The sequence below is a fragment of the Molothrus aeneus genome, chromosome 12 (genome assembly GCF_037042795.1).
Source record: "Molothrus aeneus isolate 106 chromosome 12, BPBGC_Maene_1.0, whole genome shotgun sequence".
Taxonomy (NCBI): domain Eukaryota; kingdom Metazoa; phylum Chordata; class Aves; order Passeriformes; family Icteridae; genus Molothrus; species Molothrus aeneus.
The window spans coordinates 13,032,740-13,048,807 of record NC_089657.1 but is presented as its reverse complement, the minus strand read 5'-3'; the positions used below and the strand labels follow the sequence as shown (position 1 = coordinate 13,048,807).

The following is a 16,068-nucleotide window of genomic DNA, read 5'->3' as shown; positions in this document are numbered from 1 at the left end:
TAAGCAGACACTCAGCTTTGTCCCTCCACCCAGTTGGGGGAGAATATACTTACGTGTTAATCACCTGCTGGGTGGTGGTGGGGAATCTGTCCTTTGATCAAAGGAGACATACTGGTTTTGCTTTACATCCTGTCTCTCTCGCTCTCAACTGGCCCATAGCTGGAGGGATTAATTTCAGGATTTTTCTTTATTCCAAGTATTCTGTTACTGGCTGCATACCACCACTCAAGGCATCAGGGCTAAAACCAAACACTCTTTGTGGTACACCCGTATGACAGACTTCAAAATGGAAACAATATTGAAGTTAAATCTGTAAGATCAAGTTCGCTGAAACCCTGCAACGCATGAGCTTTTGAACACTTCAGCATCAGATCAAAGTTTGACAGACTCAAGGAGAGAATCAGTACATTTAAACCTATCAATCCTCAAGGAAAAACAGAGCACATTGGTAAAAGCACAGCTGACAGTACTCCTTTGGTCTTGGTGCTAACAGCAGTCAAATATAGCCAGAGAGCTCATGGGTTTTTCTCTGTACTGTACCTTTTTCTGTAACTAAGGCAAGGTTTTCTCACTCTGTTTGTTTAAAGTATATTTTGGAGCTACACTGCTTTTAAGAGGGAAAGACAGGGTATTTTTCTCTTGAAGAATCACTTCCAGATAAAACTTTTCAAACTTCCTTCAAGCAATAAGACTATCTGTGAAGGATTCATATGCAAATTCAGCAGTTTTCATACTAAGACCTCTCTTCCCCACGAAACCAAAAGAAAAAGTATCCTAAGACACTGCAGTTTTTAACAAGTTGTCTTCACTTCTTCTAATTAAACATTAGAAACTTACTAAGTAAAAGAGATAAATTTAAAAAAAAAAAGGAATCAGTACTCTGAGCTCTTTTCTCACTTGGAATCAGTTGCAGGCTTTTTTGGTTGACAGGTTCAATTCAAAGAACTACTACTACTAGCAGATATTTTTGAGGATTATTCATTTTCCTAAAAATGAAGAGTCATTCCAGTTCTAAATATGCTTCCACCTATTAATTACTCAATGGAAATAGATTATAAGCCTCAAGGTAAAGAGATTTGCAAAACTGAAACAGTAAAATAGCTCATTTCAACAGTTAACAATACAACAGTTTCTTATTAAAGTTTCTGCCACCAACTTTAGAAATTAGGCAAATTGACAAATGGAGAATAAGATCTCTTAGAAGATGAGTTGTGTAATAGATGGATTAAAAGCTGAATGTGGTTTGGTAAAGAAATCTGGCAAAGAAAAGCAGCTAGCAAACTTCAAGCAGTTTTACAAGTTTTTTTTAAAAAGTCCTATCATTCATAAATATATTACAAATGAGTGCTGCAGGATCTACATAAATTTCTCAACAATTTTGTCAATCTCAACATAGTATGACTGTGGGTAAGTTAAATAAGGATGCTTTCATTAAATCTAACTACAGCTGCAACATAGAGTAAAGCACACAAGGGAATTTAGAAACTTGATAAAAACCTTTATAATTTTGAAGGTAAGAAACCTTTATCATTTTTTTGCCCTGCAATTAATGTAAGTAAGGATATAATACTCAATTACTTAAAAAAAAACAAGCATAAAGGCAATCTTAGAGCACTTCCAATGCAAAAGGCTTGAACAGAGTTCAATCAGAATGTTGGGATCTGTTATTACTTACTCAGGTATAAATTCCTATTGGCCTGTAGAAACAAAGTCAGACCTAAAACCTCTAACTGCTATAATCAAAATCATCCTAACAGAATCCCTGAATCATTAAAAACTTACCTCAGCGTTTACATTCGACCCTCACCATATTCTTGGAGCTAAAATGAATGCTCATGAGAAGTTCACAAGCAGGCCAGTGCAGCAGATGGAAGACACAACACAAAGAATGCAACTGTGCTGCTTTGATGGCCCCAGCAAACTCAGACTGAGGCCTCAGCCACGTTGGGAACAGTAGCCATTTATAAGCTTCCAGATTTGTTTGAGATTTATCATCTAATTTCAAGGTCCTAGAACCACGTGTGACAAAATTTATCGTATTATTAATATAATTGGCTCAGAAAAAGCTTGTTGCAAGATCTATCAAAAAATCCCAACCAAAAAAAATTTAGAAGAACTTGCTTTCCTAAAACATGACACAGATTTACTCTCCAAAATTACAGCTCCATGGAAAATATCATTTATTACTGATCTCCATGCTTGCATCTGGTAGAAATATGTCTATCTGCAAAATGAACAAAGAGTTTCTGATTCTGATTAGTTAAACAAGAAAACTGCACTGGATAAATTTCTATTATTTTAATAACCTGATTACCTAAATTGGTGCTATAGCCTTTGAAGATAAAGTGATTTCCAGAAGGGTCCTTTTGTTTTTAACTGATGGATATAATTCCCTTCCAGACTAAGCTTTTCCACTTGAAGATGTTAGTGCCAGTGGCTGCTGTGCCCCAGCATCAGCTGGATGTTATCACTGCTCCTCTGCTCCCTTATCCACACCAGGAGAGGGCAGCCAGGCTGGCCTGGTGAATGGCCACTCACCACTACTGATGCTAACCTGGCTTCAAGTTGATAAGGGATTGATAAGGGATTGATTCCTTCTGCTGATGGATCTGGGGAGTTACAATCCCAGCAGAAGAAGAGCAGCAAGTGGATAATGGAGGGCGGCAATAATCAATAATGTCCTCAGCTGGCACAGCTGCATGGCTTAGGCTGGGGACAGAGCTCCTCATTCATTCAGGTGTGCTGTGGAAGAATCCAGCTTCTCATCCCTCTCCCCTAGGGAACTATGACCTCTTCAAACCCTTCAGGAACACTGTTCAAGTGAGTAGCTTGCTCATTTTAGTAAAAAAAGTTCTGGTTCAAAGTAAAGCTAGTACATAAACTGTGTAGCTAGCTTGGCTGGCTTTGGTAGAACTCAGAGCCAAGCTGAACAACAGCTCATGGCCTGGCCAGCCAGATGTGCTGAAAGGCTCCAGGAGGGAACCAGTGAAATCATCACAGCTCCTCTGGAAAACAGATCTATATATATTTTCACTGGTTAATTGTCTGTAAAGTAAAGCTCAAAACAGGAACAAAATGAAACAGCAAGGTTCTGCCATTTCTGACATGCAGGGACATTCCATCACCACTGGAAATGAGCAATTAGCCCAAGAGATTTTTTTGAACAAATGAGAACATTGATGCCAAAACAGATGACTAATTAGAGTGGGACAGTATAGTGAAATCAGAAATATTAACAGGCATTTCTTAGCTATTTCGAATTCATCACATTGGTATTTACTACTGGAGCAAAATTATACAAATAGCTTAATATTGTCAAAACAATCCAAAGATGCAAATACTGAACTTAATTAAATCACACAAACCAGTATTTTCCATATCTTTCTGTGTTTTTACTCTCTGTTGTAGAATTATTTATAAATTATCATGCTTCAGCCACTGATTTGAGGCTCATACTCAAGACAATCCTACCTTGCCCAATGCCTTTACTCTGTCAGAAAAAGGACAGGAGTCTGCAAGGATTCCTGCTGGAACAGCCAAATCCTTTCATTTGTTTCTTTGCGCCTACACCACCCTCAGCTCAGCCTGAGCTCCAGCCACCACTCCCTGAAGACGTGCTCCATTATTGAAGGTGTATGATCTGAAAACCTGCTCCCATACAGAGCCAGTGCCAGGGGAGCAGAAAGCACAACAGAGAGTGTGGATGTGACTCCAAACTGGCCCCAGCCTTGTGGCTGGGGGGACTGGCTATCTCCGACAGCAGTCAGCACCTCGCAGAGCTCTTCCTTGAGAAAACCAAGAGACAAATGCAATGACAACTGGTATTTCATTCATGTTAAGTAGGACAGCACAGGGAGGTTTTCTTACTTTTTTTCTTGTTTTTAAGGTGGCATTACAGTATTGTAACTAAGAGAATATTAAAAATAGATATTAGAAGATTTTAATTAGGTATAAATTTTCCATCCTTTGATGAACATTTTCTCTTGTATTTTTTCATAAACTTCCTAGAACAATTTATACAAATCTTGTTTACTCAATTTTTTTTTTCATCTTTTAGTGTTCAATTGTAAAATCTTACATACAAAAGTTTATGCCATATGACCTTTGATTAGATCAGGAGGTACTTTTGCTTCCAAACAAACCAGAACCTTCCAATCAGAATGATCTGCAGGCAGTCCCACATTCACATACCCTAATATTCACCTAACAACCTTTGAAACTGTTTTCAAGACCAATAAAAGAACAGTAATTTCACACATTTTCATGATAATTTGTAGATGTGAAATCCAACACAATGCAATTCATCACTGAAATCATATCTTTAAAGCAGATTTTTGCTACTTTTTTCAAGATGTCAACAGCTTCAGATTTTAAATAACAGCCAGATGATTTTATTACTTGTATGAAATCAGTAATTAACCATTCCATTTTACAGCAACTATAGCATTTCAAAACAAAGATGAAAGCTGTGAAAACACATACAGCCTTTTCTCACTTTCTAAAGTGTTTAAAGCTGCTCTAGTATGTTATTTATTTTTACTGTGGAAGATTATAAAAGAGCACGACTGATGATGATGGTAGGCCCCATGATTCTTGTCATCAGACTGACTACATCAAAAGCTTTAAAGTTCAGTTCATCAGCTACATTTTCTCTTTTTTGTACACCTTCTGCACCTGCAGTGAAAAAGCTGAGGCCAAAGTTCAGGCAGAATGGCCTGACTCACACAGCTAAAATACAAGGAAGAGACAAAAAAACCTATTGAATTTATATCATTCATTTCTGCAGTTACACATGAGGGTGATTTGGTGCTTCATAAATACAATGCTTAAGATTAGATAAATGCCTGTCAAAGAACATCTAGTTCATACAAATAATTTTGAGAATACATTTGTGTATATGCACAGGTGCAATGAATACTCTGTATATGTGTGCTATGAATAGAACAATCAAAAGGAAGAAACTGCTCTGAGTAAAAACTGAACAGTACTAAAAGAAAATAATACAAATAACAAGGCTTTCATTAACTCCAATAGGCCCAGGGTTTCAACTTCCAGTCTTAACTCTCATGTCAAGTGATTGACATATTGCCAGTATATAATCAGTAAAAAATAACCAAATCCATACACCTAAACAAATCCCCACTTGTAATGAAAACCCTCTGTCTCCAGCAGTGAGAATTAATATCTAAAAATACCAGCAGTAGTATTGAAATCTTTAAGAATAAAAGAAAGGTAACTTTTTAACTAATATAAAATGTCCCAATAAAAAGAAAAGCTATAAATGTCTTTCATTAAGAACAAAAGTACTTGAACAGGAATAAAGACTAGTCACAAATCTGTCTATGGTTTGGAAAACAAACAATTGCTTGGGAGGTTCCTCCTTTTGTTTAGTAAAAACTAAGTTACAGTAAAACAACAGTCATGCCTAAAAATTCACAAATCCAAAATGCCCTTCAGCTCCAGTCAATGTAGCAACACCCATTTATCTAATTAAGCATAGAGCTGGTATTCACACAATCAATGAGAAAATTAAAATGAACACTGCAAACAGTCTTCCTCCTTATTTTTCCCTTGCCTTGCATGCTACTGATGCACATTTCAAAGCTAGCATGTTTTTTTCCAAAACAAGCCAAACAAAAAGAAAAATAAATTATTTACAAAAGTCCTAACTTGAAATAATGAAAAAAAAAGCAGAACAATAGCTAATAGTTAATGCCTTTAAACACATCCTTATATAGCAACATGACCAAATTCTGTTCTGCTTTGTACTGCTAGTTTTAGCAAGCACATCTTGCAAGAGAACTGTTCACCACATCTCAGCAAAGACCAATCTAGGCACCACATTTGTTTGATAACAGTCTTCTCCTCCTTCTCCCTGAAGCACATGAAACACATCCAACAGTTTGAAGTGAACAGTGACTATTTGCCTGAGCAATATTCACTCATCCACGTTGCAGACAATTTCTGTTTTGAAGGAGCTTTTTACCGAATGGCACTGATGCCTTGTGAAGAATGCCTACACAGTGTCTACCAAGGCTAAATTTTAAATTTACAGACTTTATGGGCTGCTCCTAAAACCAAATTTAGCAGTCTAGCTGTATGATCCTATTTCCAAAAGCATTAGCTATCAGCTGCTGCCAGGCACAGGCTTCAGTCACTCCCTGTTTCACGTGTGAAGGGAACCCTGAGGATGTCACAGACAATAAATTTGTCCAAACATCCGATCTACTTCACATCTGACACAGAACACAGTCTACAGTACTGTACAAACAAAGTACTGTACAAACAGGTTTTGTGCTGAGCTCTCTCTCACACATGGCCAGCTTGTGGCAAAGCCTGAACTGGTTTTCCAGTGTCTGCTGCACTTCAGTGGTTGGAGCTGGAAAGGGAAAACAAGCACTTGTGTTCTACCTGCACCACAAAACATTTTCTGAGGGTCACATGGCTTCAGTTACCCATGACAGATTGCTATATAGGCTTAATTCTTAAAACTTATCATCACCTCGTGATTTTCTTTCTTTTTTTTTTCCTCTGTAAGGGTGAGGAGAGGGGAAGAGATCCTGTTTCTAACAAGACTTGAGCACTGCAGCTGCATTGGCTGCTAAATGGGCTGGCCAGGGAGATTTCCCTGAACACTTTGCCAGCTCTCTACAACCTTACAGCACTTGCTCATCCTCAAGTTAAAAGGTACTGCACTTTTTTAAAAACTAACTATGTTTTAAACATAATTAGAGGCCCAGCCTGCATTATCTTTACTGAGGCAGAGTCCCACCTCAGGGCCTCCAGAAAAGCTTTGATTGCATAAATCAATCATAACCATTAGTCTTGGAACAAAACAAGATCAGAAGCTAAATGTTTTGGTATATCAGGCACTTATGGTTTTGGTAGGGGAAAAAAATCCTCTTGAAGAAAAATCAACTACAATTCAAAAGCATATAATCTATTTTTCAGTGCTCTAATAGATGCTAAATAAATATTCCCTCAGTCTCTTGTCAGCCAACTTTCAAAATCATTGTATTCTTTATACACAGGTTTTCTTAAACCAAATCAAATGTGGTTTGAGTCTCTAAAAGGGCAAAAAACATGTTCCATGTTGCAATGGAAATGCAGTCACAGTTTAAATAATTTAAACTGTATAACTAAAAATTATGACAAATATACAAAGTACAAAATAGTAAGGTGAAGATTTTTTTCTAGAAACCCACATTCTTTCAGCTCAAATACATTTAAAATTAAATTGTTTCTATTCTATTTTCTTCTCCAACATAAAATATATTCCTCGTGTTCATTCTCTAGTTTTCTTCATGTTCACAATTAGCTTTTGATAGATGTCTGCAGTAACAAAAAAAATACATAGAAGCCTTTCTAAATAAGATGGATATACACCCAATTTAATTTTATTAATGTTGTGTTTTAATATACATTCAGTTGACTGAGAGATTTGATTTCCCTCAGCCATACTACTTGTTATGAAAATCAGCAGAGTGCAAGAGGCAGAATGGTAAAATGCCAAAGGCAATGTAATGTGTGGAAGCTTTAATAAAACATTAATCTTTGCTTATGTGAGTAGATTTTACTCCTCTGAACAGTCCCATTGAAATAAATAAAATTGTTCCTGTAAGAAGTAGTGAGTAACATTTTCTACAAGCAATCCACCAAAGCCTGGTGTCTTCAGCAATGTTGAGACCACGGTGATTTTGAGCTACAAATTACCCACAGCTTCAAAGGCAAGCCCCAAACAAGTGGATATGCATCAACCAATACCTGACACACCATAATAATACAATTTGAACATCATTTGGGAGACAAGCAATTCAAGCTGCACTTTGTACTCTGGAATATCACAAGGAAATTATTGTATGGATGTTATTCTAGGATAATATTTCAGGCAAAGAGCATGTATTGCACAGAGAGATTATACTTCCCTTACTAAATATCTGCTGCTTGTTTTAAAGTTTCACTAAAACATTTCAGCTGAAGAGGTAGTCTCATGTTTTCCCATGCATATCATAAATTCTATTCTAGTAAAACTGCATGCTTCATCTGTGGCAAAACTTCTTAAGTATCAAACTTTCATACACATTCTGCAAAGATATTACAGTGCTCTTACAGGGATTTTAGAAATGGCACAGCAAATTAATACAAGTTTAAAGAACTTACCTACTGAAAAAAAGGAATTTGTTTAGACAGATACAAATACATGCCTTGTAAAGTTCTGTACCCACCTACACCTTTAGCCACAATAATTTATGAAAAAACCAGAACCATTGAACCATAAGACACAGTTTCTCATTTTTCACTGCATGTGAGAAAACATCCTTACAGCATTCACAAACACACTTGTCAAGCAACACACAGCTCCATGCAGTGTAAAAGAAAACACAACAATTAGACTGCAACATAACAAAGAGAGAAAAGAGAGTTTCTCACCCCTCAAAACAAAACTGGAACTTTGGTTTATAGGAACGGCTATGCCCATATACCCTCCTCATCATCCTGTGTGCCAGACATGAGGAGATGCACAGAGAAGGTGATGGCATTGGAATGAAAGAAAGAAAGAAAGAAAGAAAGGTTAGTTACTTTGGTGCATATGAAATACAATTTTCTTGGCTTTTAACAACATGATTTTTTTTCTAGTGAAAGCCAGTGAACACACATGAACAAGCTTGTATTACATATACAAGAATCTGCATCTATAGCAACCAAAAAACAACAACAGTGATGTAAAATTTTTTCCTCCCCATTAAAACAGTGTGTAGGAAGATGATTATAAGATTAAATATTAAAAGATTATCTATTTTTTAATTGCACGCAATTCAAGCCAACATTGAGAGCAATGAAAAGGTCAAAACTTTAGGTAAGCAAATAATTTAATCAAATTGTCTTACATTTTGTTAAAAGATACAAAACTGCTGAATAACAAAAAAATTTATCATTAGCAAAGTAAAAGTACACTTTTCTAAAATGCTATCAATTAAATTTATCTTTTCAACACATGTTAAACACTGCACATTTTTGGATGCTATTAAATAGTTCTTCCCCTTTTTTCCAGTTTTGAACCATTAGGTTTATTCATTTTGAGTTTTAGGGATAAATAACATTAATGACAAATACAAAAATTCAAAACAAATTCTTAGTTTGTTTTTAAAGGGGATTAATTTACGGTAGATAAGTTGAAAGCAAAAAGTCTTTCTTCACATTTACTATAAACTTGAATTTAAGAATAAAATAAATTTTAATAAAATCTAAAAAATAAACATGAACTAAACCAGGAGATTGAAATGTTGTTCCCCAGATACACTAAGATGGCAATTTTGCAATGACTCTTTATCTACACACACACACAGATGTGCTCGTGCACAGCTATCTCTAAATACAGTTCTACTGTGCCCAATGATGTGACACTCAGCTGCTAGAACTTAGAGGTGCACAGCACAATGTTTTTAATTTAACTCAGGATTTCAAAATCAAATAAAATCTTATTTTACTATCCTTAAAATCCAACCATTAATATCTTAGAAACATTAAAAAAAACCATTCAAAACCTTGAAAGTTAGCTTCTGTAACATATTGCTGGCACTTAATTAAATCCAAAAATCTAATAAAATGAATGGTAATTAATTATGATTGAAATGGACAGGAATTTTAGCCTGAAAGTATACACTGCCAGTATCACTACTGTTCCTAACCCATTCTTGGAATAAAAAAGAGCTCCCAGATGTCAACTGTTATTAAAAACCAGATGTTAAGATAGATGTCTTGCATGTTGCTGAATTAAGTAAAGAAATCTGACAGTCCACTATAAACTTAGCTATCATTTAACACAGAAGAAATGTGGGTAAATTTTTTACAGTTAACTTGGAACACATCTGAGTTATAATGTCTGCACAAATACACCACATAGCAAAGGCAGAGTAAGGCCTGAATATCTTTATTTATTTTTGAAACAAAGGCACGGGTTCTGTAAAGCTTCCAGTGAGCTGAGTTTGCCTCTGAAAACACAAGTTATTTCCTCTGGATTCTGCAGGAGCCACTCCTGGTCCGGCCCACTAATGCTAATTGAACTGACTTCCAAGCTGACAAGAATTTTTGCCAGAGTAAAGGTTGAAGAAAGAATGAAGGATTTCTTTTCCACTGAGTAGTTTGATCCTATTTCACTAACATAATGCATTAGGTTAATCTTTGGTGATATCCTTAAAAACAGCAAGAAATCAACAAAATGGACAAGACAACGGGTTTGCAAGTGACTCCTCCCCTAACTACACACAGCTGGTTTGCTGTTCAGAGTATTGCAATTCTTCAAACAGGCAGACATTCATTTTTACTTCAATTATTTGCGCCATCTCCTTTTGGCAGAATTCTAGAAGAGTTGAAAAATCAAATATTGTCAAATATTTGTAAAGAGTTTTATGGGAAATTAAAGACAAATATAGTCTGACACTGATCCCGATATACAAAAAGCAATAAATTAAAAGCTGGAGCTCAGTTAATGTCAATCAACATGGTTTTATTGAGCACCAGTCCTGTCAAAATATAACTTTCTATCTTTACCAGTTACAGAGGGGCTCTTTTTTATAAGGTAAGTGCTTTGAAATAATATGCTGAGATTTCTTTAAGGCATTTGATTATGTGCCACATGACACAGTGTCAGAACAATTAGCTCTGTACTGAATGAAGGTTTGCTGGAGAAGGAAGGGAACCCATAGATATCTTTCTCATCCCAAACTTGCTCCATATTCCCATGATCTGAAAGAAAAGCCTGACAGTCTTCTTGGAAAAGTGAACAGATGTGGAATTATCTGAATAAATGTTATCAGACATAGACACATATGCCTGAAATCATGAATCCACTATCATAATTGGAAAACATATAGGGCAGGCTTAGAAGAAAGGGAACTGTTTCTGAAATCAAGGACATCAAAAAGGTCTTTACAGGTCATGGTTGAAATGAACACGTGGTACAATTTTGGATTTACCAAGACAAATACAGGCAGAGAAAGAAAACCCAGAACTTTTGCTACATCTCTAGACAGTAGCACAAGACCATTAAGAGAATTTCACATCTGGTCCTCATGTCACACTCTTGTGAATATTTGAAAGACTGTAAACAGCTCAGGAAACAGCTAGAAAATTATTGAAAAATAAACTTGGCAGTGAGAAACAGGAGACTCGACCTAAATGATTCCTCAGAAAAAATTAAAAGATTTTCTGATCATTATTAAGTAACACAGAGAAAAGGAGACAGATCTTTTCTCTAGTAAAGACCATCTAGATAGAGATTTAGAGAATGTAGTTAAACTGCAAATACAGGACATATTTTTCAGTAATTTATCATTTCTGGATGATTTGAAGATTTCATATCAAGTCTTAGACACTTTCTAAAAGATACGGTTAATTACATTCAAACCAATTTTTAAATTATAGACTTGATGAAGAAATTATTGAGTAGTCCACATTATGATCACAGTCCACTTAACCTTCAACAGCTACAATTAATAAAAATCCTCTTCCATCATTTTTTCCTCACATCTGTTTCAATGAAAATGTGTTCCATGATCCATCTTATCATGTATATAAAAATTTAATACATATTTTCCAATTTTTTGATTAGCAATTTCATAAAATTAAGCACAGTGTTCTGTTTTGACATGAAACGGAATAAAAATAATTTTAAAAATCAAAAAAAACACCAAACAGTAACATCACTGTATTTTAAGCTTTTAATACTAAGAACAACCTCAAAACCAGTCTCAACTGGTATAAATCCTAACTTACAGTTACAAATTTTTCTGTATGGATAGGAACAAGTACCCAAAAACACTGGATAAAAAGCACATAAGAATCAGGACTGTAATTTTGACAGGTTCCATGAATAAAGTATTGTATCAAGAAGCTAAGGTTTGGTGCCTCACTGCAAACAGAAAATAAAATTCCCTACTTATTTCTGCATTCTTGACACACAGTGAAGCAAAATAAAAGCTGCAGTAATGCCTTATCATTTATTAATATTGGAACAGAGGATTCCAGAAGTAAGCTTAGTTTTTCCTATCAGTGTGTGTATCCTATGGAATCATTAATCTATGGCTCTTTCAAACAATAAACTGCAATCAAGCAATTTTTCATTAATGTTTGTGTACATTAACTACTTTTTAAACTTGGATCTTTCATTGGTTTATAAGGTCAAGAATAGCAATTCAATGACAAAAACTGCAAAGCAAAATCTCAGTTACTGACAAGTGAAACAGGAAAACACCCAAAATTTGAGAGATACCATTTGACTTGAGAAATTAGTATACACACTTGTCATAAAATTGTTAACAATTCCAAGTGTTTAAAATATTGAATGCCTTGTATTTTTAGGACAGACATCCCAGTAACTAATTTGGACCTGTATTTATAGTAAAGTGGAATAATCTCAAATACCAATGAGGCTTTTTACAAATCATTGATTTTATTTCATACCTTTTTTTAAATTTCTGTGCTGCTGTTTACTATAATTGCCTACTATCTTAAAAACAAGTATCTGCTATAACAAAAAGTGATTTACTGCTCTGACCCAATTGCCACGAAACCTCAAATATGGCTTCAAAGTATCAAAATGAGGAAGCTAAAAAACAGTGCTTGGAAAACATTACAAACAGATGTAGAAATGTACAGAGACATTTTCTGTTTTGCTACTGGAGTATATCTCAATGCAAGCTTTGCAGGCAGATTTCTTAGCCATCCAATCTCTAAGGCTCATCAGGGTCAGCAGTAAATTGGAGACAGTGGCCTTCAGATAACCTCACACAGCAGAAAGAACAAAGGAGAACTCTAATTATGGTCTGCACAATTAGGTCTAGCAACAAAATTTTAATAATCAGATGCCAGAAATTGTCAGCCCAGTCATTGACATTCTGCATGTAGCAAATTCTTGCTCACTGGTGAACATGGAGTAGCTGCAGGAGGTAATATTTGTGTTCCAACAACAACAAATCTACAGCTACTACAATGGTCCTGAGAGTCACCTCTGTACAATACACCTGTCTTGGGGGGTATTCTGAATTAATCGTGCCCAGAACTGTCCCCTTTAGCAATTTCACAGTGTTGGAGGACCTCCTGAAATGTATGTTTCATTTAAGTTGAATCAAACAGGAACTTGGGGTGCCCAATCCAACACCACATCTAGATATGAACCATATGCAAGAAATGGGAATGACCAGGAGGATTTGATTTGAATCTGCATTCTTGATGAGAGCTAAAACCCTAAGGTAGGTGCACTCAAAGACAGCAAAAGACTGCATTTCAATGTGGCCACCTCACGAAAATATGTGTTTAGAGCACAATCCCTTGCACTCCTGTGGCATGCAAGTATCTTTATAAAACTTATTGTTAAAGAAAAAAAAAGTCCTGATCTCCTTCTAGCTTTTGCAATACAGGCAACATTAAAAACTTGATGAGTTAAGCTTTTCTGGCTCTCTTCCCACAATAGGAGACCCTTCCTGACAAGGCTCATCACATTTCCCTTTCATGTTCTGCATGCTAAGACTTAATGTCTTAACTTGGGTTAAATAAATCTAGCAATAACCTGCTCATCTCTGCAACTAACTTTCTGATGACTGATTTACACTGCTCTCCTTATTATCTACGGCCTCTAATGGGTCATTAAACATGTAACTGCTGGCTCTGAACTGTGAAATTGTCCTACTTACAGCAAATACTCACATTTACAAATATTAATTTCCCCTTTTTACAAAGAAATCTACCTGCTATGCAATGGCATTTCTTTCAAATCAAGAACTTAGTCTAAAAATTAGAATCTTTTAGAGCTTAGAGAGACTTTCATCTGCTGCTCAGTTTCTGGGAGCAAACATAGCTGAGGACTAATCACATGAACTCTCCATGCACAGAACAATTGACTACAGAAGAGTTTTGTGCATGAATGATTTGAAGAACTGAGCCTTTAGCTAAAAAGTGGAAAGACTAACAGTGGATTCATTAAAGTGTTTGGGGCATAGAGCTTTAAAAGGTCTTTATTTTATGTTTCATTTGTATATTCAAAAAGATGAATAAATCTTAAAAATTGCTTCAGCAATATGTATTTATGTCAGAGGTCTATTTTCAAAGTTATCCATAACAGAAGGGGTCACAAGTGACCATGCATCACCCAGTTATGAAAATGGCCTTAAATCCCATCTCACCATTTGTTCTATTTGTATATAGTTGGGTTAAAATCAATCACAAATACAGCCATGGGGGAAAGTGAAATGTTGTTTCTGACCATTTACTTTACAGCACCCAGACCAGTGTTCACATGAATAAGATGTTTCAGCAGATACTCATGCATTCTGAAGTTTTATCACTAGATGAAGCGGAAACTCAATGCTTCTTACAAGAACTGGTCCGTGAAATCAGATTTGCAATGCAAAAATTTATGGTCCCCTTTTTAGTGAAAGCCTGTGACATGTTATCTCACTTAAGTAACCAGTGCCAGATATGCAACTTTTGTTATCAAGTTACTGTCTCTCAGAAATGCATTTTTGGCTCTCTCAGTTGGTCTACAGACCTATTTTAGACTATGATGGTGGCAGATAATTTTTCTGCTAAGAAATGTAAGATAAATGTAAACCTCTATATAAGTGTTGTATATTATAACACACACATTCAGGGGAAATGAAGGGGAGAGATTTCTATAGCTAAACATGATCTCAAAAAATTCTTCCATATGTGGAAAAGACTGGAAAGCTAACATATAAATATAGATATATATAAATATACACACTGTTCAGTGTGTATACATTTATATCACATTCATTAAACCTCAAAATATAAAATAAATTAATTTCTGTAAGCAAAGGAGAGGTATAACTTTTCAATGTGCAAAATACATCTCCCAAAGTATCAAAGACAGCAAAACCTATTTCCTACTTCTTGTTTTTAATAAAACTCCAGTTTAGATGGTCTTTTTGTAAATTAAAAATTTAATATCATTAAAAGATATTTAAAAAGCAGCCTGGCTACAGTATAATTGCAATTAAGAGGCAGGAATAACAAAAGCATTTATAAATATTCCAAATTTCCATTGGCTTTTATTTTCAAGTGAGAACTCTTGAGTAGCTCACAATGTTTTTAACTGCAAAATGGCAGCAAATCAAAACCAAGAATCAGAGTATTCTGAAAGACAAATTCAGATTCAGAGATACTCTTCCAAATTTCAAGGCTCTTTCTTTTCTTCCATCACAAGTACAATGTAACTCACACTGACCCTTAGGTTTGAAGCCAAACCTCAAAATGTGGGCAAGCCTCTGTGGAAAGCTATTTCAGTTTTCTTCTTAGGACAAAGTGGACAGAAATACCTAGATAGATGTCAGGCAAAATTTTCTATATCTCCTGATATAAGCACTTGATAAAACTCAAGTTTTGGGAAATGCTTAGACAGAAGTTACTTCCTCATTACAGGAGATTTGTCATTCAGTAGCTGCTTATAATAAACAATATCGCTATGAAAACTGCATGCAACTTAATTGGAAAATTGGTGTTTTCAAGGTGATCATGATACAAATAGGATTTTACTGCATTCAGTTCAACAAGTCTGAACAATGTGTGATATGAATCACAAGTTCTTTGTTCCAGAAGAATAATATGTGCAGCAAAGATGAAAAATTAGATGAAAGATTAAAAATCTGAAAGCATTTATCTGACTAATTTGCACTGCACTTCTGAGTTCTCAAAACACTAATTCAGCACAATACTAGTTATTTACAGTGGATATGTCTGAGATTGTTTATACTGAATGTACTGACAAGCAAACCTTGCCCTGCCCAAATTCCTAAATTAAATAAATCCATGTGACTCCGATGAGCTTAGTGCAGGCTCAACTCGGTGCTAATGCAATTGCGTGCTGCCCTGCAGCTTGAGGCACCAGCAGAACAAGTTCACATCCATTTGGGGAACAGACAAGAGCAAGCTCACACCTGCCTAAAAACAATGTGTAAACATACAGGATAAAGAAACACACAGAATATTAAACAAAATCTGGGTCAGGGAGGAAGGCAGTCATTCCAACTTAGTGCATTAGGCAGCTATATC

The 16,068-nt window shown here is 35.5% G+C and overlaps 1 protein-coding gene across 4 annotated transcripts in view; it reads right to left on the bottom strand.

Moving 5' to 3' along the window:
- ERC2 (ELKS/RAB6-interacting/CAST family member 2) overlaps window positions 1–16,068 on the bottom strand; it is a 406,794-nt gene that overhangs the window by 99,338 nt on the left and 291,388 nt on the right. For all 4 annotated transcript variants that reach the window (XR_010784376.1, XR_010784377.1, XR_010784378.1 and 1 more), the window contains one exon: window positions 8,431–8,496. Coding sequence is in view for 1 of the 4 variants with exons in the window: in XM_066558029.1 (XP_066414126.1) it covers window positions 8,470–8,496 (27 nt within the window). In the remaining 3 variants the exon portion in view is untranslated. The remainder of the gene's footprint in view (window positions 1–8,430; window positions 8,497–16,068) is intronic.